The following is a 26,727-nucleotide window of genomic DNA, read 5'->3' as shown; positions in this document are numbered from 1 at the left end:
AAATTGCCCCTGAGACAGAACCATTGTTTCCAAGCAAGGGCTTGGGGGCGACTAATCATGATCATCTGGTTGGTTTGTCACAATTTGGCAGGAAGTGGGACCGAGGAGTGCTGAGAGTCATCAGAATACTTCACCTTGGGGCAAAAAGCCGGGAAGGGGCAGGAGCTGCTTTTACCAGAAGTCGTTTTCTACTGAAAATTGGGCTTTCCCGAACAAGAAGTGTATTCAGAGATCGCGCCATTGCACTCCAGCCTGGGTAACAAGAGCGAAACTCCATCTCAAAAAAAAAAAAAAAAAAGAAGTGTATTCAGCTGCTGGGCTGGAGTCTTGAATTTACTTTTTGGAAATAATTAGGGTTTGAAGGATACAGCAAAAAGGAAGCAGACTGTCAGTTCCTGAAGCAGGGGCCATCACCATCAGTGACTCTGCCACACAGGCTTAGGAGAGTTTGCTGGGCGCTGGAGAGTGTGTGGGAAATACGGCAGGGCTGCTTGCAAGCATCTGCCTCTGAGTGCAGACATGCTTGGACAAACAGCTGTGTGGAAATCAGGCAAATGCCATCTGAAGAACTGCTCACTCACCATTTAACTTAATTCAACCTTGTTTCCGTGCCTGTTTCTTCAGTGTTAATAAATCTCTGATTATTTGCTTTAATTTAATACTGATTTTGTTTTCTCAAAACCACTTGAAATGAGCAGACACAGCTGGATCCTCCCTATCCTCCCCAGTGGACGCTAAATGCCCTGGTGAAGAGGAGACATCCCCGCACAAAGCAGAGCTGTAGATTCTGTGATGTCCTTTGGAGACCCTTTTCTGAGCTGCAGTGGACATTTGTCATATATTTATTAGTGAATATCTGTCATCAAATCTCTCTTTGTAAGGGTGGGTCACTATTGTGGCTTCTCTTGATGTGAGGTCGGACTCACCTTCCATATCAAAAGTGGACGAAATCACACTCACACTCTCTTGTTCACACATATACACACTCACTCACACCACCCTGGCACAATCTGAGGATCAGCAACTGATTTGGGCTCAGCTCACCAGGTGGTTTTGCCCTGAAGTGTGAATCTCAGAGAGGCAATACAAACAGGCAGGGGTGGGTGGCTGCCTCTGGAGACAGCTGGAGGCCATCCCTTCAAAAGCAGACTGGCCGGCATGCTGCCTAAACTACTCCTGCCAAGACGCCATTGCTGTGCTTCCTCTGGCCTGGACTTGTGACTCTCTCCCAGTTTGTACTCATTTCTAAGGTTAATTCTCTTGATTCTCCGATATGTTCCCTTTAAGTTCTGTAGAGTCTGTTTTCATTGCTGACACCTTCTGATTATGCACCTAAGATGGTGCATAATCATAAGCCAGTGTGATTTCATTGCCTATCTGAAGCCTTCAAAAAAATGCTCTCAAGCAGTATCTCAGACACTCAAATCCAAGGCTTGAATTTGGTAGCAATGGAAAGACACCTGAATGGGTGGGCACGGGAATAGGGTAAGAAAAGTAGAAAAGAGGAAGGGAAAAGGGGAAGTACTGCATATTTCACTCCCACTATAGTCCAGGACTGAGGCTACAGCAATGATCAACATAGGCAGAGGCTCTAACAGATGCCCGGAGCCATCTGGGCATTTTTCCGGCTACCTTATGGTAACATCATAGGGAGGGAGGTGCTCCCACGTCCCAGGTGGGAAGAGTGTGATTCACTGAGGCTGAGAAACTTGCCCTGGGTCACACAGCACATGACTACTGGATCTAGAATCTGAACCAGATCTCATTCCTAATGATATCTGCCCATTCCACTACAATAAATCTGTTGGACAATGGTGGGTAAACCATGGACCTTTTTTTCTTTTTATATTTTGATTTCATTGTTGTATCTATGATTCTGAATGAGTCCAACTTAGCCTAATGATGTAATGAGATCATTGGATTATATATGTATTTACTTTAAAAACACAAGGTAGAAAAGTTTACTGAGTCTAGGAAAAGAAAAGCTAGAGGCACGTCAAAGCCTGTTTTGACTTAAGTGGAATAGATCCAGCTTGAGCGTAAATTTGAGACTGTGTTTGCTTGTGTCACACTCTATTTTTCAAATTACTTTCATATGCCCCTTTTCATTTATTTCCCCCAGTTCTGGATGGGAAAACTGAGGCCTGGGACTTGACGTAACAGATGCATGTTTGCACAGCAAATTATCATGAGAGCCAAAACTCAAACCCATACTGTCTCAGCAAACCCCACTGCCGCTGCCAGCACACAAGAATTATTACTGTACCAAATAAGTTTAACAAGGTGACTTGGATCAATTCCTTCTGATGATTTGAGCTAGCTCCTGGGATCATTTGGGTAAATATTAGGCCCATATGTCTTTCCAAACATATTCCAGCTCTCCCTGTCTTTGTTTTTTTCTTATTTTTTCTACATTTGCACCTCTTCTCCATCATACCTCCCTCCTTTCTCTGTTAAACTCCTCCCCTTCTCTTCTTTACTCCCTTCTTCTCATCCTCTCACCCACAAAAACATCTGCGCATCTTAAATAGGGATAGTGTCATGTGACTAGGGATAGTGTCATGTGACTAGGGATAGTGTCATGTGACTGGGTGGCTGAAATGAGAAGTATTTTTTAAGCTCTTAGAAGCAGAATATTTTCTCGTAGATTTTTTATTGTTTGGATTATTCTGCCAGGCTAATGAAAAAACACTCTGAGGTTCCCTTATCTCAGGCCGACTAGAGGATGCCTTCAAGTTTTTGTTTTTCTTCCCAAGCTGGGTCCTTACAAATGCAACCAGAAGGTCATTCCCAGGTCTCCAAGATAGTGGTAGGTAATCAATCACATCCAGGACATCAGGATCACAGCGATAAGCTCATGCATGGGAGGATTTAGGAGAGGAGAGAGGGGAGCCTAAACTGTCCAGGAACTATGTGCTCCAGCAAAGGCAAGCTGAGGGATTGCTTTTTCTAGGCGTTCACTAGGACAGCCATAAGTATATTATATTCTAGCTCCAGTGAGCATTCTTCCCTTTTGATTTTTGACTCAAAACAAAAATATACATATATAAACTGCTTAAGTATTTCCTATATAATCTGATAAATGCAATTCAGCAAGCAATAAAGATTGTGTTTAACAGCTCCAAGGCCTGGATCCACACAGGGCCCCCAGGCAATAACTAATCCTTTGAAACAGAGAGGACTCCAGGCCTGACTTTGCCAAGGACAAGCTTTGTAAGCTTGATTAAGTCACCTAACTTCTCTAGGCCTCGGATTCCTCAGCTATAAAAGAATGAGCTAGTTTATTCTTTGAACCAATGCTTTTTAAACATCCACTTTGTGTCAGGCTTTGTGCAAAAGCTGGAAATATTTGTCAAGTATAGACACAGTATCTGTTATCAGAGGGTCTCAAAGTTTAATGGGGGAAGAGATGTGTCATAAGAGAAAAGTGCTGTGGAAGGGCAAAGGTAAAATTAACTCAACCCCGGAGCTTATCTTTAGGATTATTTCCAACCCCAAAAGTCTACATGTATGGCATTTTTTGTCTATTCATTTTGTTTTGGTCTTCTTTTCACATGAATTTATGTATTTCATTCTTTCTTGACTAGTTGTTCTCAAATCATTGTTGTTATCAACCATCACCAATTACTAAACACATACTGTTTAATTACCCCAGCTACTCTAAAAGACATTATAATCACCATTTTTTATATAATTACACTGAAGCCCAGAGAGGTTAAGCAACTTACCCAAGCTCATAGAGCTAGGAAGTTACCGAACGGGGATTTGAAACCCTGTCAACTCCAAAGCACATGCTCTTTCTCCTACTTGGTGCTGCCTCAAGTGTATGTAGCCAGTTGGGACAAAAAACATCACTTGCGGGAGCAGGTGTGACTATGAGGTGCTTTGTTCAAATATTATTGAAAATTTCAAGATAGCAACAGCAAAGCATTAAACGAAGTGCAGGGCTCTGAATGACTGCCCAGGTTGCACATCCAGGAAGCTGGTCCTGCCAGCCACAGTTGAGTTTGCAGTGGCATCTCCCACTGAAGCAGAAAAGCTTCATAGCAATTTGCAGGCCCAGATCCCAGTCGCAGAATGTTTCCGTGATCATGCTCTGCATGTAGGATTTCTGGCATTACCCAGAGGGTTCATTGTGAACCACCTGTCAAGACTTGGGGGCTCTGTGTGGTAGCTTTTTCAGAGCACCCCTGGCATCTAACCTAAAGAATATTAATATCATTTCTGGTAATGCCAGTTACTTTTTTAAATGTGGGAAAAGGCACATAATCTTGAGCTGAAAGAGTTTTGCTGGGTGCGGTGGTTCATGCCTAGAATCCCAGCACTTTGGGAGGCTGAGGCATGAGGATGGCTTGAGCCCAAGAGTTTGAGACCAGCCTGGAAAACAAAGTGAGATCCCCTGTTTCTACAAAAAATACAAAAATTCAGCCAGGCATGGTGGTACATGCCTGTAGTTCTAGCTGCTCAGGAGGCTGAGCTGCGAGGATCACTTGAGCCCAGGAGCCTGAAGCCGCAGTGAGACATTATCATGCCACTGCACGCCAGCCTGGGTGACAGAGTGAAAAAAGAAAAAAAAGAGTTCTGGTCACACCCTCACCCCCTTGCTCTTACATTTAGAACACGAGGAGGGGGAACACTAATGCGGTATAAATGGATGTCCATGTCCAAAAGCTCTTAGAATGCAAGCTTCTTTTTAAATTGCAGACTGGAACCGGTACTTGTGCCCTAACAGAGGGTGGTAGGAAAAAAAGCAGCAAGAGCTTTGCAGATGCTGGATTACAAACCTCTCGGCTGAGGAATTAACTCCTATTAGGGTGTTAGCTCCTAATGACCCAGCAGTGGTTGAGTAAAAATTGCCATTTTGGTCAATGACTGTTAATTGGTGGTATTGAATCTTTTGAGATCACAGACTCTTTGAAAAGTATGAACCGTCTCCCCAGAAAAAAGACAGGTGTACATAAAATATTTTTGCATTCAATTATAGACCCTCTGCCATAGCCCTCGATTTTTTAAAACCATATTTTAAAGCATAGCTCCCCTAATTATAGAATTGTCAGAGTGTCTGAACCAGAGAAATTCCATCTTGAGCAGGCACTTTGTAAAATAAGGCTGAAACCTACTGGGCTGCATTTTCAAACCGGTATTTTAAGTCACAGGATGAGATAGGAGGTCAGCCAAGATACAGGTCATAAAGACCTTGCTGATAAAACAGGTTGCAGTAAAGAAGCTGGCTAAAACTCACCAAAACCAAGATGGCCATGAGAGTGACCTCTGGTCATCTTCACTGCTACACTTCCACCAGCACCACGCCAGTTTACAAATGTCATGGCAATGTCAGGAAGTTACCCTCTAAAAGGGGAGGCATTAATAATACACTTTTTGTTTAGCATATAATCAAGAAATAACCATAAAAGCTGGCAACAGCAGCCTTCTGTCTGTTGAGTAGCCATTCTTTTATTCCTTTACTTTCTTAATAAACTTGCTTTCACTTTATGGATTTGCCCTTAATTCTTTTTTGCATGAGATCCAAGAACCCTCTCTTGGGGTCTAGATTCGGACCCCTTTCTGGTAACATAATCTTCCAGTGTTAGAACTAGACAGAAACTTGGAGATTATTTTTGTGAAAGCACCTTATTTCTAGTGGTGTGAAAGCCGAGGTCATTTGGGATAATAAATGGTTCTGCACATTTTCAAGGACCTAGTCCTCTGACTGCGAACTCTACCTTGAACTACTTGCCCCATTCCTAATTTGCTCCTGTCAAAACACTGCAGCCAAATGGAACGATCCAGTGCCACAAATGGCTGCTGCCAGGATGTCAGTGAACATTTGTGGAGCACCCAAACCAGCCAGGGTATTGGGCACAAGAACAGCTCTTGTCATTGAGAAGCTCAAAGACATCTAAAGGAGAAACAAACAAGAACAATATAATATAATTTAACACATGCAATGATAGATGTTTGAACTAGGTTCCGAGGTGACCTAACGGAGGGTGCTACAGGCTCTCCTTGATTGGATCACACAAAGCTCCCAGAAGAGGAAACTCCTATGCAGGGACTTGAAGAGGAAGAAGAAACACTTATGCAGGGACTTGAAGAATGAGCAGAAGGGCCATGGGGGGAAGAGTCTCCCATGGCTGAGTAGTTCAGCATGCACAAGCAGAGAAGGCTGAAACAGCCTGAGGACCTGAGGAGCTGGAAGTGGCTGGGATTGGCTGGAGCATAGAGTGTGTCTGAGGAAGAGGAGTGATATGGCTGGAAGACAGGGGAAGAGCCAGACATGAGGGTCTTGGATATCACTCTCAGGAGTTTGGACATAAAGAAGAATGTCAGCCCACGTGATGGATTAATGAGCTCTTTCCTGGGAATGGTGCAAGGAGGCCAGTTAGTAATCTGTCCTGGACGGCCCTCTGAGAGGTGGGGGTGGGGCTAGAGTCAGGGCAGCCTCTCTGAGATCCCTATCACCTCTTGCTTTAAAAAGCCACTGGAAAACACTAGAGAACCTAAGAGGGCCCCTGTAAAGCGTTCAGAAATGACAGGCACTCAGCCTAGGGTATACTTTTAAGAAGTCAATAAGACATACACAGCTGAAAAGGACAACGCTTCTCCATTAAAAGATGGCCAAATGGGAGGAGGCCTTCTCAAAAATACAAGGAAATTTCTCACTTGATGTATTGACGTTTTCCTCCGCAGAGCTTCACATTTTTCATTCATTCTTAAAATTGAGCCAGTTTAGCCCTAGGAGGTGGGCAGGCTCTGAGAAAACATCAATCAACAGAACATCGCCAGAAACACATAAGAGAAACTTTTCCATGTCACTACTTCTCAGGATTCCTAGGCATTAAGGGTATGTAGGAAGTGCTTGTAAGGAGTGTGTTTTCTCCCAAGCAAATGCATGAACAAAAATTCCTAATTACAGGGACACTGCATTGAGTCTGTTCTGAAGATGTTCTGTCTGTATTCACCACTAGGTGTCATGAGAGCCCTCTTTTAAAAGAAAGCTTCAAAAAACACCTCAGGAATAATTTTCCCATAGTGTGTTCCTATTTCTCTGCAAAAATATATGTATATATTTTTTAACATGAGTAAACATTGCAAATGTTCAGACTTAGCTCTTGAGTGGCTACTAAGGATTATGATTACTCAGACTAGCTGCAAATAGGAGTCCTACAGAATCATAACAAATACATTTTTATTGAAATATCCATGGTAAATATACATCTTACAGGAAATTCCATTGCGTTTACACTATTTATTTAATAGAAATAATCTCTTGGATTATTTGCATTTATTTCTGAAGGAGGATGTTTTTCCTTCCTCAGAATAAGTTCAGGAAATGGGTGAAATGTTCAGGAAGTTAGCTAAATGCTGATGTAAATCCAAAAGGAAGGTCTGTTGTTGTTTCTTTCTTTTTTTTTTTTTTTGAGGTGGGGGACACACACACAAAAAAGCTAGGAAGTGGTTCTCTCATTCACTTATGGAAAATGTTATACTGAATTTCTGATTTAAAAGGAAAAGAATTAGGAAAAAATGTGTGGAACCATGATATCTTTTTCTGTAGATCTGGTTAGGCCGTCCACAGTAGTTAGCAAAGAAAACTGTATCAAGAAACAAAATCTACATGGGAGACATGCCTTGGATTCAGTTTGTCCTAAATTAAATCTTCACTATGAAATTTGAATTGGCTACTCTAAGAAATAAGTGCTGTTAGAAAACTCTGAGTCCTGAAGAGCTGGTGGGGCCCCTGAACACTACATAAACAACTGAACGCTACCCTCTCCTTCCAAGGACCCTGTCCCCTCCACTAACAAACGGTGTTAGGCTGACTCTCGGACTGCAAAGGGGAGTCTAAATGCAGTGAAATTCAAGATCTCCAGGGGTATTTGGTCAGTGTTGCAAGCTGCTGTGGCCTTTGGCGTTATTTATCTGTAGCTTGCAATGTAGGGGTGTGCTGTATCAGGTGTGCAGAGCAAACAGAAACTCCTTGCCTCTGAAACACTGGCATTTTAGAAAGCAAAGATTCGGCTCATTGACCAGAGTCACAGAGGACATAATTTGTTGTGGTTTCTCTGAAAATCACCCCCTCCTTTCCATCTCTCTGCTACCACCTTCATTCAGGCCTTTAGAGTTTCCTATCCAAACCGGTCTTCCTGTCTCCTGCTTGCCTTCTTCCCAGCCCATAGTCCACAGGGCAGACAGAGCAAGCTATGTAAAAACACCAACAGGGACACGCGCCTTCCTTGCTTCCAAACTCTTGCCGACTCCCCAGTGCTGAGAACAGGCGAGAATACGGCCTCCAAGGCCTTTCATAATTTGGCCTCAGCCTACCTTCCCTCCCACTCCAAGAATCTCAAGCTCCAGTTACACTGAGCCACTCACTGCCCTGCACCTCCCGCCAGGCAGCTCTCTGCCAAGTTTATTCCCACATTTATCCTTTTCACTCTGGATAAATGAGGACTGACCATGTACTGTACTTCTTTTAACTTCTATAGAGCAATCTCTTAGTATTTATACAATTATGACTTAACAGTCATAAGAGAAGAAGGTTCAGAGGACATGAGGTGACACACCCACATAAACAACCTACTGGGTGCAAATATTGTAAATTAACATATGTCTAGAAAAGGTGATCAGATGCTGAACCTTGACTAAATACCCCCAATGGCACATAATGAGTGAGTTTCAGTTTTTATATTTTGCATACTGAATTCCAGGGGTGGTTTTGATGAGCAGATCAAGTTTTAAAAGAGTCTTTGGGATCCTCACTTGTCTCTTTCTCTTCTTCTCTGCACCTTCCCTACACATTTACATCAGCAGATATGTCTTTTGAGGGGTCAAATGGTGAGAGGACAGTGGTTTAGCAACTGTTTGCCCATTATGTTGGGTACTCAGCAGCTGTTCTATTCAAGCTAAACCACAAGACCTAGGGACTTAGGAAGAAATCACATAGTACCTGTGGCAGGACTAGTAGCACTGATCCTTTGTGGGGAGGAGGGTAGAAGGAGGCATGGGGTGTGCTGCCGAATACTTCTAGAGGGAAAGGTTGTTTCTTAATTGTCTGTGTCCCCTACGGTGCCTCCCCAGGACAGTGGCTGGCACACGATGGACCCTCATTCAGCGATTCAACAAATATTTACTAAGCAGTCGAGGATTTGTTTTTCCAGGTTTAGAGTTTTAAGCTTGTTAATAACAGCTGAATTCTTTGTCTGTTTTGTCATCTGCACTTTTGGACTCCAAGTTGGACTTCGTATTTCATGATTTTTAAAAAAATCAACCCCTTTCCCTTCCCTAGCTCATTCCGATGTTCTATATACAGTAGACTTCCAGCAAATATTTTTAAAAGGCACCTTACAATAGGCAACACAGTAGGGTAGTTGATCATTCCCTAACCTATCTTTGATGCTAGAGAATTTTCTCTGAAGCTAGTGCCCTAGCATCATTCCAGAAAGTCCTGCCAACCTGATGGTTGTTTGTTTTGTTTTGTTTTGTTTTGAGATGGGGTTTCACTCTTCTCGCCCAGGTTGGAGTGCAATGGTGTGATCTCAGCACACCGCAACCTCTACGTCCCAGGGTCAAGTGATTCTCCTGCCTCAACCTCCTGAGTTGCTGGGATTATAGGCATGAACCACCACACCCGGCTAATTTTTTGTATTTTTGGTGAAGACAGGGTTTCACCATGTTGGCCAGGCTAGTCTGAACTCCTGACATCAAGTGATCCACCTGCCTCGGCCTCCCAAAGTGCTGGGATTACAGGCGTGAGCCACCGCACCCGGCAACCTGATGGCTCTTGTCACCTTTGGTTTCCTTTCTATCCTCGTGACATCACCAGAGCCCTTCAGTTTCTCCACCCAACGAGGTTAAAACCCTGCGTTCCTCCCCTCCTTCCTTACTCCATTTCTTTCCTTCCTCTTCCTTCCTTATACAAATACTTTTGAAACTTGTGCTGTGTGCCAGGCAGTGTGCCAAACTCTTGACAGTACATAAATAGACAACTTTAGGTGCTCAAAGTCACACTCAGGGAGCACAGCTTAGCAAGGAAAATGGATGCATGCACAGACCATTGCAATCAGTGCAAGGAAGGCTCCCAGAGTTGAATGCACAGAGGTTTAAACCTACTTATCAATAAAAGGAAAGGGAAGGAGGAAGTGGCAAGCAGGAGGATCGGGGTTCTCTTCCCAGGAAAGATGACACAAGACTTTAAAAAGGACAGACATAACCTAGGTGAAGAAAGACGGAAGGGAGATACCAGGCAAAAGGAAGCAATGCATATACAAAGGCAAGGGGGCGAGGGGAGAACGATGAAACCAGGATAGGCTTTTCTGTGACTTATCTATTCCATCTCATTGCTTTATATTCTACCCATTTACCTCATAGCAAGTGGAATGATGCAATCCCCCGGCATTTCAGGAAATTTAGATAGCCAATCGTTTAATCTCTTAAAGAGAAAGGCATTGTAATTTGGGCTTTCCATGAGATTAAGCACGTTCTTGAGTGAAAACAGAATTAGGTGCTTATAGGAAACCAGGTGGAAAGCTGATGAAAATCAGCCAGTAGATAGAAAATGCAACACATTTGATTTTCTGTTCTCCTTCCCTGGGATTTTGAGAAGTTGGAATCCTTGGCAATGAGGGTAAATAAATTTATGGGACCTCTTAGCCTAAAGATGAAATAGACTAAAGGAAGAAAAAAACAGGGTAATTCTGAGTATTTCTCGCAAGGCCAAGGTCCATTTTTGGACTAAACTTTTGCCGGTCCAACACATTTTCAAAACATTTCGTGAGATCCTCCCAGTCCTACAATACCAGCTTGAATTGTGAAGGAAAACGAAGGACAGAATAAAGCCCTTCTCCCAGTCTGGTTTATTTCTGTACACAGAACCTCAAAACAGGAGGCCAAGGCTGACCTCTTTAGTCAAGAGTCAGCTCAACTTTAAAATTATAATTGCATGTGAAAGCTAAAATGGGAAAGAGAAAAAATCAGTTCTCAGGACCGAAATGCTAAAAACCCTTAGGTCACATTCCAGTTAGGGTCCTGGCCATGTACAGAGCTCCCATTGGGGGAAGGTGGGCAAGAGACCAGCCAAGACCAATTCAAACCACAGAGTGTCGGGGATCATGGCATTTACTCTAGAGGTGTCTGGTTTACAGATAAAGAAATGTACTATGGTGATTATGCTATATAATCTTTTAAAGAACAGAAGCTTATGGTCAGTTCTCATTATTGAGAAAGGTTCCAAAGAATCTACCCACTCAAAGTGAACTATTTGCAGTAAATACATCAGAAGAGGCTGGGTGCGGTGGCTTACACCTGTAATCCCAGCACTTTGAGAGGCTGAGGTGGGTGGATCACCTGAGGTCAGGAGTTCAAGACCAGCCTGACCAACATGGTGAAACCCTGTCTCCACAAAAATACAAAAATTAGCTGGGCATGATGGCAGGTGCCTCTAATCCCAGCTACTCAGGAGACTGAGGCAGGAGAATCACTTGAACCCGGGAGGCAGAGGTTGCAGTGAGCCGAGATGGGGACATTGCACTCCAGCCTGGGTGACAGAGCAAGACTCTATCTCAAAAAAAGAAAAGAATCAGAGGGATAGAGTCTGTACTAGTTTCCTTGGGCTGCTGTAACAAATTATCACAGACTGGTGGCTAAAGATAACAGCAATTTATTTATTTGAGACAGAGTCTTGCTGCGATGCCCAGGCTCAGGCAACCTCCACTTCCCAGGTTCAAGCAGTTCTCCTCCCTCAGCCTCACAAGTAGCTGGGATGACAGGCACATGTCACCACGCCTGGCTAAATTTTTGTATTTTTAGTAGAGACAGGGTTTCACCATATTGGCCAGGCTGGTCTCAAACTCCTGATCTCAAGTGACCTGCCTGCCTTGGCCTCCCACAGGGCTGGGATTACAGGCGTAAGCCACTGTGCCTGACCCATAGGAATTTATTCTTGCAGAGTTCTGGGGGTTAGAAATCCAAGATCAGGTTGTTTTTTTTCTAGAGAATCCGAGGAAGAATCTTCCCTGCCTCTCTCCTGGGTGGTGGTTGCCAGCAATCCTTGGTGTTTCTTGCTTGGCCTGTCGCGGCATAACTCTAGTCTCTGTGTCAGCCTTCCCATGGCATTCTCCTCTGTGTCCACATTCCCCCCCCCCTTTTTTTTTTATAAGGATACGTATTATTAGATTAGAACCCACCCTAATCTAGTAAGTATGATCTCATTTTGAATTTGATTTGATCTGCGAAGACCCTATTTCCTAATAAGGTCACGTTCACTGGTATCTGGGGTTAAGATTTCAACATATGTTTTCAGGGAGACACCATGCAACCCAGAGGAGTATAAAACAAAAAGAAAAGAAAACCCTGTGTAAAATAAAAATACAACCAAAACCCTGAGCAGGACATGGGAAGACCTGCTGACCAACCTTCTCCTCCCCTTTGGGTTACCCTCACCCTCTCTACTTCCCGGCTTCTCCACTGTAAAGGAAGGTTGTCATGCCTGCCCTGCTGACTTCAGAAATGCCAGGAGAACCAAATAGAATAATGTAAGTGAAAGTATAATTATAAGAAAATATTTCTTTAAGTGCAAGGAATTATTAAGAATTCATTCCAGATTGTGTTGACTTTCCTTAACTTCGTAACTACTTAATGAATAGGCAATGGAATAAGAAACACAGCCCTACTGGGAAGACAATTTAAATTACATACCTCCCTTCATTTAGGGTTTGAGATAAATGTCCAATAGCAATCTTTAGATAGGGATAGTAGTATTGCTGATCCTTGTTCAATGGGCTTTTTACTCACACCGAAACAGGGTGGTATTCAAGTGAAGCTAAAGGGTGGCAAGCAATTTAAAAGCAAGTCAAGAGACCTAATGTTCACATCCGGGGCATCAATAGACAGTCATGGCTCTCCTTCCCTGTCTGTGTGGTCCATAATGCTACTGGCTCCCATAGCAATATCCTGATAATAGCTTTGAATTTGCTTTGTCTGATGACTTCTCTGGATATAGGGACATAGATCACTCAATTTATAAAATTAGCTAAAGAAGCCACTTTCCTGACAAATGTTTCATATGCTCCTGTATATTACACAAACAAAACCATTGTGTAGCCAGAAAAAATAAAAAGATAATCTGATTTTTTTAAAAAGCCCCTTTTCCTTTCCCTTTTTTAAGAGCCCAAAAGTTCTAACAATGATAGGATAACTTTTTTTAGGCCACCAGATTAAGTCAATGGAACTTGGAAGGCAAAGATGGCCACATGTATTTAAAATGCCAAAAAGAGGTGTCATTGGGATAACAATTTGAGAACTATTGTTATATCCAAAGCATCATGTGACCTACTTGAGTGTTACTGATGACCATATTAGTGATCTATTCCATTGACCTTGGACTGTGGGGGTTTGCTGACCCAGGAGAAATCCCACAGGGGAAAAATAGCCCCAGTAAAAAAGAAACAAAGAGGCTCTCAGAAAGCAGTTTCCAATCTGCCCTGCAAACTGAATCCTCCATTTCTCACTGCTGGGTGTATAGGCTTCCCAGGGGCTGCTGTATACTTTCAGAAATATGCCAAAAGTCACACACAAGCTAACAAATGAAACTTTATTTTCCTTTAATACAAAAATTAAATAGCAAGGGGTTTTCTTTGTACAGTGATAAATTAGAAATTTACAGTACAGACATCAATGCAGACATACTTTTGTACATCCTTAAAAGCAGGGTCCATTTCCTTTGAAATTTAGCAATTTATTCAGGGCAGGTGTAGCAGGAAGTTTGCCTGGTACCTCTTTGTTAAACATCTGAAAGTCCCCCAGGTTGGCTTCAAGGTTCCTGGAGCTGTGGGGTGGCATGAGGTTCCAAGAAAGGCCACAGAGCATCCAGCCCGACTGCTGCACAGAGCAGGGGGAGTCACATTTTATCTTTTTGCAGATTATACCTGATATTTCATCCATCTTTCTTACAAAGAACTCAAGGGGCCTTCATTTTTTTTTTTTTTTTTTTTTTGCCTTTTTAAGCCTCACAACATCCCTGTGAGGTAGACTAAATTCAGAAACACCTCCATGCCTCACTGGGAGAGATCTAGAAAGCAGCTTACCCCTCCCAAAGCCCACAGCCAAGTCAGGGCCGCAGCCTATTAATATGACTTGAAAACTTTTACCACCTGGGAGAGAAGATGGACCCGACCTTTGTAGGGCAGAATGGCTCTTGCCCCTCTTTTCAGAAGCCTTCTGGGATGACAGTGGTCATGTACTGAATACTATAAAAGAGCAAGGAGGTATAAAAGCTTTGAGGACATGGCTCATTTAGGACCCCAAAAAGGTCCTTTACGAATTGCCTGGGTAAATTCTGGGAATTTGCTGATGCAAAGAAGAGGAGAAAAAAGGTACATCAGAAACAGAAACAGGTTACTATCAGGGCAACTGAGCTTGCAAAGGGGAAGAGGCATGTTGGGGGATCTCTAAGTCACTTGTCTCCTAGCACTGTCAAGTGTGTCATCACTGCACACGTGCATACCAAGAGACAGCAACAGAAAGCTCTATGTAGGCTAGACTGAAATGAAATCCATTATGTAAGGCTCTGGTATCTGATCCTTGGTAGGAGCAAAATGCTCTCGAACGAGTTTCCAAGATCTATGACCTAACCCCAGAGGAAAGTGATAACCCAGGTCATCTGCCAGACATAATACAAACCCAGATCAGAACTCTGAACTCAAATAAAATAAAGGAACCAATGAATTTTCAGAGTACAGTGTCTTGATATGACTGACTGGAATAGCAACTCTCTCCAGTGCCCTCTATCACAGAACAAAATACAAGATATAAACTGAATTTAAGAGGTTCCTTCCAGGCCAGGCATGGTGGCTCATGCCTGTAATCCCAGCACTTTGGTATGCTGAGGCAGGCAGATCATGAGGTCAGGAGTTTGAGACCAGCCTGGCCAACATGATGAAACCCTGTCTCTACCAAAAATACAAAAATTAGCCAGGTGTGATGCAAGCCTGTAGTCTCAGCTCTTGGGAGGCTGAGGCAGGAGAATAGCTTAACCTGGGAGGTGGAGGTTGCAGTGAGCCAAGATTGTGTCAGTACATGCTCCAGCCTGGCAACAGAGTAAGACTGTCTCAAAAAGAAAAAAAGAAAAAGAGGTTTCTTCCAAAGTCTGTGGCTCTCTTCCCTAAATGTAGCCGTGGACATCTCACCAGAAATCTAACATTGCACCAGTCTGGTGAAATACCTGAGTCTGTCCCTCTAGGGCTGAGGCTGTTGAGCTCTTTTTATCCTCAGGTCCCAGCTTGGTTCTCAACCCAATAAGCATTTAATTAGGTGACCATGAGGATGAGGAGCCAGAGAGCATAGAGGTAAAGGTGCTGGACAGAATCCCAATTCAGAATCTAGACACACAAGTTTCCCAGAACGAGTTTGGGGCAGGCGTCCCCAAACTATGGCCCCACGGGCCACATGTGGCCCCCTGAGGCCATTTATCCGCCCCCCCCTCCCCCGGCACTTCAGGAAGGGGCACCTCTTTCATTGGTGGTCAGTGAGAGAAGCACAGTATGTGGCGGCCCTCCAACGGTCTGAGGGACAGTGAACTGGCCCCCTGTGTAAAAAGTTTGGGGATGCCTGGTTTGGGGAGTGCAGGTGAGAGAGTGACCCAAGAGAGGAAAGTCAGAGAGCATCTCTGAAATTTAAAAAGTGTCACCCTTTTTCCAGTTTCAGGCCCAAGTAAGTTGCCAGCTCAAAAACAGTCTCAGAGATCAGGAAATGGGTCTCCATAAAAGAAAGAGGATGTGAATCAACCAAGTAGTTCGACCAGATGGTTCTGGCCAGCTCCATTCTACCCCATATTCCTTTGCCCTGAGGTTTGGCCTTTATGAAGCAGGAGAAAGGAGTCTTCCACAAAGTAGGTTGGACAGAGGTGCCATTGCACCATGTATAATCTCTGGAGCCCAAGGGACTTCTGAAAAAGCTACAATCAGACCCATTTACTGTAGGTTTCAGAAAAAGAAAAACAATGCTCACCTTTTCTCTAGCAAGATTCTGTCCTCAAATATACCTACACAAGTCACATGGAGCACCCCAAGCCCTGAACTGCCGGCTCCCAGAGCCAAAGCAGATGTGTGAGCCCGTGTCTTTGTGGCCTATTCTTAATAGTCTTCCTAAGGGATTTCTACAGAGATTGTCATGAAGCAGAGCTGGTGCTTTCTGTTAAAACCACCTGTAACTGACTTGGAAGGAATCCTCGGAAAGGGAAAAGAGATATGTTAAAGGTAGAGAGACCCAGGAAGAGATGTAAGGAATGGAGGCAGTGAAACAGATGGGAATTCCAGAGGTCCCTGCTCCTTTCCCAAAGGAACAGTAAAGTTCGGCAAACTTGGGTGCATCCCCACCCTAGATCAGTTAGAACAGAGATGATCTATTTCAGGGCTTTATATACAGTTGGCACCCAATAAATATAATGATAACTGACTTTTTTAAAAAACAAATACTGACTTAAGCGGTGATGGAGTTGATTGAAGGTCACTGGTAACTGACTCCTCAGCCACAGAGTTCTTTTCCTGAAACCATGAACACTCTCCATTGTCTGGAATGTGAAAGGAGAGGTCTATAACCCTTTAACATTGCTAAGGCTACTAATCCAACTGGCCACTTCTGATCAAATATACTTTGCTCCGAAAAGGCAAGAGATTTATGGAACAGGCATCTCAAAACACTAGCTCCAGAACTCAAAACTCAGAAATCAGGGGCCCAGGTTCACCCAAGTGCTCTTTTATTGTTAGTCATTGACAAGAATTGATCACCTACTCCATGCCTGGCTTTCTGCCAGATGCTGCCTTGGTCACACGATCACTGAAGTGTTATGAAGAAAACCGCATTACAAACCCCTATTCTCTCACGGCAAGACCAGTCCCCTACTGCCTGGTCTTCTTTCCCCTGCCTGGGCTAGAGTCCCTGTACAACTCCCAAGACACCAGAGCAGAGCGTGAGTAAGGGCAGGCTCTGGCCCTGGGTGCGTGCTCCAGGGCCCTGGACAGTTATGGGAACTGTCTACAAGCAGCACAGGGAATTCACATTTTACATTTCATAGGCAATGTAGGATCAGATGCAGTTAAAATGGTTCTTCTGGGGATCAATCTCATGCTCCTGGAGCCTGACCCAGAACCTAGCCAAGGTACTCACACTGGGCACACAGCAGCAGGGGCCACCTGTGCCCACTTAGCTTCTGTCTCAAAAGCCGAGACCTTGCCTTCCAAAATACACAATGGACCTTACATGCATCTTGATGTTATATAGCTCAAAAACCAAACAAAAACAGTAAGGAAAGAAGAAGGGAAATGTCAAACTATGGGCATAAGGCTCAAACCAAATTTAACAAAAGAAGAATGCTTATTTCCAGAATTTGACCACCTATTTTGAATTTTGAGTCCCTGGAAATGTTTTTCCACAAAGTGTGATTGAAAAAAAAAAAAAAAGAGCTTCTCTTCCTATTTAAAGCCATCAATTAATAAATAAGTGAGTCATTGCAAAGCAGTTGCTGAAGCAGATAGGTATGAGTTACAAGGAGAGAAACCTGTGACACAGTCAACAATTTGTCCCTAAGATCTCATGATTAGAAGGCCTAAGGCAAGGTAAGAGAAAGGCCAGTTACAGTTTTAAGAGAAGTGCAATTTTTGAGAGGCTGCTAGGGGGTACCCCCTTGTGAAGAATGTATAGGATAAATTTTAAAAGCTTTGGATACCTCCGTAAAAGGCAATTAAGACCTGTGCTATTAGAGTTTGCATTTCATTTCATATGGTCTACACTTTATTCCCTACTAACCAATCAAGCTTCTGGCTGGCATTCTGGAGATTCATTAAGCACCATATAAATACTCCAGGCCACACTGCCTCCAATGAAATCTTACAAGGAGACTTTGCCAATTACTAGGAAACAATTATGCACCAAGTAGTTGGATTAGCCGTCCTCAGTTCCCTTTATAAAACTGAAAAAGTCTCCATTGTCGTAAGTAGACCAGACTCTGATAACATTCTTATGCTAAAAAAAAAAAAAAAAAAAAAAAGGCACTATCACTCTGAGAATGCAAGTTGAAGCTGACCATAGTTTTAAAGTCAGTTGAGTATACTATGTCATGGTCCAAGAATGTGCTTTTAATTGTAATTGACACACACAAATTACACAGCTAATCTGTGTGAATGCAAAGTTGCCAAGAAACTTAACATTTCAGCTCTTCCAGACTGGCGTCTGCATAGATGCAATCACACAAGTAAAATATATTAAGTCCCCACTGCTCAATGCAATAGGTCTCTGGGGTCGGTCAGGTAAGTCAACTTAGTAAATTTCATTTTCCTCTGAATTAAGTGATTGTCAGAAAGTGAATCACCCTTCCTTTTCCCCTGTTTAAGCATGCTGCAGTGCAAAAATTCCTATAAAAATACCTTTTTTTGAGTCATTAATGTAAAATGAAGAAAACAGCAGCAGCCCAAAACAGAGATGTTGAAATTTAAGAGAGGAAAGAGAGAAGAAAAATCTACTGGATACCTTATGTGAGTACAGTACTTTTGTTTGTTAAACAATTCTGTTTTATGACAAAGGCACTGAAGGATTCTAACACCACCTCTTGGGAGTGCGATCCACAAAGTTCTAAACAGCAGACAGTGCACCACAGAAGATGTTTATGTTAGATCAGCCAAACTATAAAACTCTTGTAACACTTCTCTGAACCCAGTGTTTCCAGTGTTTATAGATTGCTTTGCTATCTGAAAGACCCAGTTAGTATTTAAAATTGTAAAGGGTTAAAAAAGTTAATCTTTCTCCCTGCAAGTTACCAACTCACAGCTCAAATCCCACCCTGCAGGGGAAAACAGTATCGCCCTGAACTTCCTGGAATCTAGGCAGGACCTCCACACTCCAAGCTGCGACCTGCTAAAGTGATCAACGTTTTGATTTTTCACAGCTTTGAAAGCCTCTAACTGGCTTTTCCATTTTGGATCATTCCAAAGTCTGCAGCAAAATCATTGTGTTTTTTTTTTTTTTTGATGCTGGGGTCAGGATGGGAGGCAGTGGGTTGATGGGAGTCACTTAATTGTTGCTAGTTTGTATGAGATTCACTGCATACAACTTTTAGTAGAATTTCCACCAAAATGCTGGCAATCCCCCCTCCTTCAAAATGAAGGAAGCTTGGAGGCTGGCTAGCCTTATACCACAGTCTCATTGCCTTTCCCAGGCTTCACCCAACCATTTCCTCTCTTCTCTCTCTTTACCTTTCCAGAATTCACCAATCTGTTGGAACACTTCTGCCACGTGTGAAGAGTTTTCGCAGACCAAATCCACATGCCTGAAGTGATGCCCACCAGCAAAGACATAAAAATTTTTAACATTTCAACAGCCATGTTGGAATCATCTGCAGAATACCGAAAGAGTGCCCAATTGGAGATTTCATAAAAATAACAGGCAATCACACACGTTGCAGGAACTGTGTACAGGACTGAGAAGACCCCAATCTTGACCATCAGTCTTTCTAATTTGTCTGTCTTTGTCCCATCCTTTTGGAGATTTGACCGAATTTTGAACAAAGCCACCAAACCTGCAGCAATGAACAAAGTTCCAATCACCAAATAAGTAAAGAGGGGAGCCACCACGAACCCAGTGAGGGCATCGAGATTTTGGTTTCCAACATAGCACAGGCCAGTTAGTTCATCTGCATCCACCAGTCTCATAATCAAGATAACAATGGTTTTCACTGCGGGGATGGCCCAGGCCGCAATGTGGAAATAAGAGCTGTGCATTTCAATGGCTTCGTGACCCCATTTGAGTCCTGCTGCCAGAAACCAAGTGAGTGTCAGAATAACCCACCAAATGGAGCTGGCCATTCCAAAAAAGTACATCAGCAAGAAAATTATTGCACATCCTGTGTTCTTAAGTCCTTCTTGGATGAGAACGGGTTCTGCTGCCTCTTCAAAATCACAGGATATCCTTTCCCGGCCTACAGTCAGCCTGACAATATAAGCAATGCTATAAATATTATAGCACATACTGAGAAATATGATGGGGCGCTCAGGGTAGGAAAACCTAGAAGAATCAATCAGGAAGGTCAGTACTGTGAAGGCAGTGGAGATGAAGCACAGGCTGGCCCACACAGCCATCCAGATATCGGTGAACTCCTTGGCTGGGCGGCTGTATAAGCCAGCATCATAGCCACACTTGAGAACACAGTTCAGGCTTCTTTTCACCCAGATGTACTGATCGGAATTGGTTCCCACAGAGTGACACTCTTCCCCAGGCTGGATGGGGGTTTTGTGAGGTAAGGGCACCTCTTCATCACCTGGCCCTTCCATGCACATATGGTTGTGGTCATTCTGTGGTGGGAATTTGCTGCAGTTCAAACTCTCTGGCCAGGCAAATCCAAATTCCTTCAGGACGGGTTCACAGCGCCTCTTGACTGAAAGACACATGCCACCACATGGGCCAATGGGGATGTTGATCTTCTCTGTGCACATTGGCACATAAACAGAACAAAGGAAGAACTGGAAGAGTAACAAATGAACAATGAAAAAACAATGACTTGGAAGTCTGACCAAATGTTCCCACAAAGCTGAGCTGAATGCTTCCAGGCTATGTACCTAACTACTTTTAAACCAACCTATAGGGAGTCTGTCTGTTTACTCAGACCTTAAACAAGGGTGCCTGATAATCCATCACTTACACACTTTTCCTAGTTTGGCTCTAGTAATCCTTTCTAGAGGAATGTACATTAAAAAAATAAAATAATTAGGTTCTAAAGAACTGCATAAGCCCTCTTTGCACAGCACTTGAAATAAACCTTAAAAAACTGGCTTTCCCATCTCCTTCCCTTTTAGATACTATTTGAAAAAGCTCAAGAAACTAATATGACTCAGTCAGTTAGGGGGTTTATTTTTATCCCCATTTCTTTATCATTTTAAGAATAAAAGGTAAAAAAAATATAGATCTTATTAGTATTCTCTTCTCCCTACTTTATCCCTTAAAAATTTGTTTAAACTAGACCCATACAGAAACAGAAAATGGCCCAACTGAGACACTGTTAGACTCAAGGATGGGATGCAGATTGAGGTCTATGGTCACTAGGGATTTGTTTGGCCAGGTTTCCTCAATGAATAATAATGAAGCACAACAGGAAAATGTAAATGTTAAGTCGCTGAAACTGCAATAACAGCAGGGGAGAGTCCAGTTGCTGTCCTCAATTCCTCCAGCATTGATAAACAGTCTGCTTGGCTCCTTACAGATGTTGTCTATGAAGTCTAGAGTTACAAGTAACTATTTTCCAGCATGTAAAGGGATCCAGTCTTGTCCTTCAAAACAGCCTGGCTGTCTCCCCAGGATACATGTAATTAAAAATATATATCCCTGCAAAAGCTGTTTCTCCAACAAATTGCCACTGATGTCAGGATATGTGCTGTTTCCAAACTGAGAGCTGGAGGATCATTTCTTAAGCTTTTATAACCTAGTTCTAAAGTTCTGAAACTTCCAAAGGGATATTTCACCAGCAACAGGTCTAATCCCGACCATCTTTCCAAAACCACAAACCAAGTTTTAAAATGACCTATGTAAAAACATGCACCTAATAAGTAAGCTGTATGTCTGTTTTTTATCTCTCAGAAGTTACAGCCAGAACCACAGATTTCTTTTCTCTTTTCTTTTTTTTAGACGGAGTCTCGTGCTGTTGCCCAGGCTAGACTGCAGTGGCGCTATCTCCCCTCACTGCAACCTCCCGGGTTCAAGCAATTCTCCTGCCTCAGCCTCCAGAGTAGCTGGGATTACAGGCATGCGCCACCATGCCTGGCTAATTTTTGGGTTTCACCATGTTGGTCAGGCTGGTCTCGAACTCCTGACCTCATGATCCACCTGCCTTGGCCTCCCAAAGTGCTGGGATAACAGGCGTGAGCCACGGCACTGAGCCAGACCACAGATTTAGTCTGGACAATTAAGGTCTACTTCTTCCCACAATTTCTCTCTTTTCTAAATTTCTAAAAATCACCCAGCCTCACCAATCAAAACATAATCCATGTTAACACTTTAAAAATGTTTCTTTCAGTCTTTTATTCCCCCAATGAATTGTTTTTCTTTTTATTTTTTTTCTTTTTGCAAGATTATAATAACCCTGTATAGGCAAATTCTTATTACTGTTGAATAAACATTTTCCTTATCATTAAATAAGCTTTACATTTTTTAACGACTGCAAAAACATTTCTTCTAATATACCAACTACCTTCCTGCAGCTTCTTCTCACCCTCCAAGCATTAAATGTGACTTCAACTCTGAGGATAAGAAAGAACTCAAACCAATCCAACCACTCCTTCATGCATGACCTCTAAAACTCTGAGGGACACGGTGAGGAGGGGTAACTCAGCAGAAAACGGTGCAGTAGTGTTTTAATACCTCACCCCAAAAATAGTGGGCAGAGGGAAGGTTTGTGAGGGATGGTCCCCTTATCTCTCCCTCCAAGTCTTAGCTGCAGCTGGCTCTCTCCCACTAGCCCACCAAGCAGTGGTGGGCAGAATCCTTGGCGAGATAACCCTCAGCTCCACTGGGCTAGGGGTCTGGCCAGACATGGGTGGGCAAGAGAGAAAAACGGAAGGGCGGGGCGTAAGAGTGGGTTCTTTCCCAGGCCAGATGACTTACACAACGTTTTGGCTTCCAGTCCCTGAGAAAGTGGGGGTGGGGATGGAAATCACTTTTCCAGGAGAGCTGTCCCCTTCGGGCTAGGATGATCAACTTGGCATGGGCTTTGCAAAGTTAGTTTGGAGCGTCCCTCCCCAAGGGGTCCCGCCAGGGGTGGGGGTGGGGGCGCCCACCTGCAGCTGGCTGGAGCAGCCGTACTGGATGAGCGGTGTGAAAGTTGTCAGCTGCAGCTCGGCGTCCGTCTGCAGCTCGTGCCCCACCAGGTTGGGCATCTTGGTCACGTTGTAGCCGAGGTTCTGGCACATGGAGATGCGGATGGGGTCGCAGCGCCGTTCCTCCTCGTCTCCGAAGCCCCGCGCCGGCCCCACCAGCAGCAGCAACTGCAGCAGCCACCCCAGACTGAGCCCGACGCCCCCGGGGGCCCCCGAGACGCTCGGCCCTGCGCCCCGCCAGGCCATGGCCAGCGTCTGGGGCAGCAGTGGCGGCGGCGGGGGCTGCTCCGACAGACACCCCCAGTTTGCACGGGGGCGCCGGCTGCCCGCGCTGCTCCCAGCTCCCGGGAAGGGAGTGCGATACGGCGAAGAGGGGGCAGCGGTCGGCTCTCCGGCAGCTGCGCGCGACTGTGTGGGATATCAGACGCCCCGGGCCGAGACCGAGGGAAAGGCTGCGAGGGTCATGGCTGCAGGCGGCGAGCCCACAAGCCGGCGCCGGCCGCGTCCGCTCGGCGTCTCAGCGAAGCCAGCCAGCACCCTGCGCTGCGCAGCTCTCACCGCCCGAGCCCAGCGCGGCGCTGGAGGCTCGCGGCGCGGCGGCGGGGCGGGACGGACAGCGCGCCTCTCCAATGGCGGGGCGCGGTGGGCAGCGCGGGGCGGGGCGGCGGGGCGAGGCCGCTCTCCCGCTGGAAGGGTCAGGCCCCCGCCCTCCGGCCCCTCCTCCGGCCGCCCCTCCTTCCCTCCCTCCCTCCCTCCCCGAGCGCCCCGCCCGCCCGCTTCCCGGCTCTATCTTCCCTCCCACCCGGATCGTGGCGCGCAGGGGCCAGGCGGGGCACCGAGCCCAGTGGCTCCAGCCGTCCTGCTCTCTCCTCCCCCAGGTGAGAAGTGCGCCCTGTTCCATCTGCCCCCTTTCCTTCCCGTCTCCTTCCAGCTGTCACCTAGGTCCGCGGCCACCTCCCCGTCAGGCAGGGAAACGCACACAAAGAACACGGGATTTGGATAGACAACGAATGTGGCTTTCAGTCCCGCTGTGTGACCTTGAGCAAGTTGCTCAACCTCTCGGCGTCAGTCTTCTCCTCTGTGAAGTCACTTGGGAGGGTTAGAGATAAAGCGTAAAGGCTTAGCGCGGTGCCTGGTACTGCGCGGGTCCACAGCTATTTTCACTCCCGACTCGCGGCGATCCGGGCCCGGCCTCTCCCCGCCCCCAGACTCGGCGGACCTGCGCCGGGAACCGCCCACCTCCCGCCGCCGGGGGGAGGCGCCCCGGAGCTGCGGAGCTGCAGACCCGCCGACGGTCTCGCGTTCCGATTTCCTCACCGCGTGAAATGAAATTCCACAGGGGGATTCGAAAGGAAATGAGACCGGGACTCTCCGTGCTTCTCGGCCCGCCGCCCTTCCTGTCTCGGGGACACGGTTTCTAAATAAGGTTGGGAGGGTGAGAGGGCGGGAGGGGAGAGGCTTGACCTGTGCCCCGGGGCCGAGCAAGGCACACAGCCACCGGGACTCCTTTCTCCCGGGCACCCCTTCCCGACCAGCCTGCGCCCCTGTTTTCCTTACTCTGCTTCTGCGTCGGTTCGTAGGATCTGGGGATCATGCGACCCAGGTTTGTGTTTCATTTCAACCCAACTTTGGTGTTTCATTCCCATCAGCCCAGGGCTTTGTGCTGGTCCGCCGTCTCTCTCCTTTCCAGTCCACCAGTGAAACTCCCAGCAGGTGGATTCCTCAACCATTTACTTGTTAGCTGTCTCTGGTTAAGCTATGATGCCTCGCTGAGCCTCAGAGTTGCCGGCTGTAAAGTAGGGAAGTTCATATTCACCTCACACTGTTGTTCTGAGAGTTCAGTGAGATAATGCCTGTAAATCATTTAGCACAGTGTCTGACACACAGTAAATGCTGAAGAACTTGGTGGTGGTGGTGGTGGTGGTGGTGGTGGTGGTGGTGGTGGTGGTGGTGGTGGTGTGTGTGTTTTCAAAACACCTAGTGGAGATCAATTATGGGACAGCATCCTACTTTCCAGCCTGGTGCTAAAGACAGCTCCAACAGCCATGGACCAAACATCTGGGTAAAAGGCTTTACCCCTCTTCCTGAGATCTTTTTGTCCAACACTTGCCGCTGTTTTCCTGAAACTGTTTTATGTATGTTTTTATCCTCCCATTTTAGCCAATTCTGTGGCATATGGCAGAGGCTAGATGCAAGTTGGAAGAATGTCTGTGCCACTCATGTGACACTCATATGCTGTCTTGTATTTTTAGTCTTCTTATATTGGCAACTAGACTTGGCTGAGAGCAAAAATGGAATCAACTTTTTTTTTTTTTTTTTCTGGTATTTGGCTCTGTGCCTAGAACTGTGTTGGACACAGAGAAGCTGCATTGTCTCCAGTCATCATCGTAAACTCCCAGTGAAGAAGGTTCCGTTAGCCCCTTATAGAGATTAGGAAACTGAGGCTAGAACCAAAGTAACAGAAAATGACAAGACCAACCAAACCAGGGTCAGAAGAGGCTCTTCAAAGATGGAAGGCAGGGCTATTTTCCCAGAAAAAAAATCCCAGCTGGAAATCAATGTACTCAGCAATAGGATTGAACCTCTGTGTGCCTGTGCTGAGTAAATGCATGAAACCCTTGGCCTACAGAGTTGAATAAAGGAGCAGATGAACAGATCCAATGATCAATTAATCATTTGGGTTACAGAGATGAATACATAATCAGATGAATAGATCAAATGAACACATAATCCTTATCCTTTAGGACCTCACAGGAGACAAAGGATGAACAGACAACAATAACGTAGGGTGCTAAGTGCACAGATAGGGAATTATGGATGAACTGAAGGTAGAGTCGGCTGAGTCTGGAGGGCTCCTCAAAGGGGGATGACTTGCAAGATTCAGAGCTACTCAACAAAGTTAAGTTAGCATGCATTTTGCCCTCCTCCTAGGGCAGAGTGTTGATGCTGGGGTGGGGAGGGCGCTGGAAGTGCTTTGTGCTGAAGATAAACTTACATGGTTTATTAAATAGTTAACTCCCTTAGGTCAAGGAGGAGGACCTGTCCCTTATACAGAGCCTGGCACACAAGGAACATCATTAGTGCTGGGTGAAGGAATACTATTTTCACATCAATAGCAAACCTTTTGAACTCTTACTCTTACTTTCAGACACCGTGATACATGCCTTATATTCTTAATTTTATTTATTTTATATATTCTCAGAGCTAAAACTGATGCTCTGAGAGGCCAAGCAATTTGCCCAAGATTGCACAGTAAGTCATGGAGAAGAACTCACGCACGCCTGCCTGGCCATAAACTCTGTGTGCATGGTGCTGCTCTTCCAGAGGAAACTGCTTCATGCCCAGCCTAATCCATAGTTAAAGATGACCCTTTTGTGATCTGGACCTCTTATTCCTAGACCTGGCATCCTGCCTCAGCTTGCTTGAAGCAACTGTCCCCCTTGAGAACACATGAAGAAGTCCCTTCTCTATCAGAAGCCTTTCCTGTCAACGGCTTTTCTTTTTAGTCGTGGAACTCATCACAGGTATTTTCCAAAAAAGAAAGCTAGGGGAATCACATTTCAGTCTGAATGTAGAAAGACAACAAAGACCATAACTCAGAGCTAAGTTTGAATGGCTGGGAGCCCCTCAGCCTCCCTCTCCTGGAGTGGTTTACACAGTCCACAATCTGCTCCTGGTGACAGGCATGGCATGTTTGTCTTTGTTACAGAAAACACTTCCCAAGGGAGTCCTAGGCAGAGGGATATCCACCCTGTGACATGCACAGCATTTCTGAGAGGAAAAGATAGGGATACCTGAATAAAGTGCAGGCCAAGGGCCCCTGCCAACTCTGGCTTGAGTGCCTGGGCAGTTTCCTTGGTCCAGCCTCTGAGCA

At 45.0% G+C, this 26,727-nt stretch overlaps 2 protein-coding genes and 1 long non-coding RNA gene across 7 annotated transcripts in view; 2 read left to right on the top strand and 1 right to left on the bottom strand.

Annotated features, from left to right (window-relative positions):
- The window catches only part of LOC141584797 (uncharacterized), a 61,100-nt gene extending 40,155 nt beyond the window's left edge, over positions 1-20,945 (top strand). Inside the window, exons 2-3 of the long non-coding RNA XR_012517982.1 lie at positions 12,302-18,527; positions 19,253-20,945. This is a non-coding gene — a long non-coding RNA (uncharacterized LOC141584797). The remainder of the gene's footprint in view (positions 1-12,301; positions 18,528-19,252) is intronic.
- FZD4 (frizzled class receptor 4) lies at positions 18,020-23,273 on the bottom strand. The gene is made up of 2 exons (XM_010345661.3): positions 22,815-23,273; positions 18,020-20,507 (listed from the first exon to the last, which is right to left on the bottom strand). The coding sequence occupies exons 1-2, from the start codon at positions 23,097-23,099 to the stop codon at positions 19,179-19,181; spliced, it is 1,614 nt and encodes a 537-aa protein (XP_010343963.2). The 5' UTR covers positions 23,100-23,273; the 3' UTR covers positions 18,020-19,178.
- Positions 23,274-23,638: 365 nt separating this feature from the next.
- Positions 23,639-26,727, top strand: part of TMEM135 (transmembrane protein 135) — a 369,409-nt gene continuing 366,320 nt past the window's right edge. For 2 of the 5 annotated variants that reach the window (XM_074400368.1, XM_074400366.1), the window contains exon 1: positions 24,346-24,456. The gene's annotated coding sequence lies outside the window, so the exon portion shown is untranslated. Of the gene's footprint in view, positions 23,732-24,138; positions 24,280-24,345; positions 24,457-26,727 lie in introns of those variants that run through there. The other 3 variants (XM_074400367.1, XM_074400364.1, XM_074400365.1) reach the window with 3 other exon arrangements.

This window comes from Saimiri boliviensis, chromosome 6, assembly GCF_048565385.1.
Source record: "Saimiri boliviensis isolate mSaiBol1 chromosome 6, mSaiBol1.pri, whole genome shotgun sequence".
NCBI lineage: Eukaryota > Metazoa > Chordata > Mammalia > Primates > Cebidae > Saimiri > Saimiri boliviensis.
This window is presented reverse-complemented; position numbering and strand designations above follow the sequence as displayed.

Bases quoted from the DNA above. Each gene is read 5' to 3' on its own strand.
- FZD4 (XM_010345661.3), bottom strand. From the start codon at position 23,099: ATGGCCTGGCGGGGCGCAGGGCCGAGCGTCTCGGGGGCCCCCGGGGGC. The intron at 20,508-22,814 runs GTGGGCGCCCCC...TTACTCTTCCAG, and splicing joins GCTGCTCCAGCCAGCTGCAG to TTCTTCCTTTGTTCTGTTTA.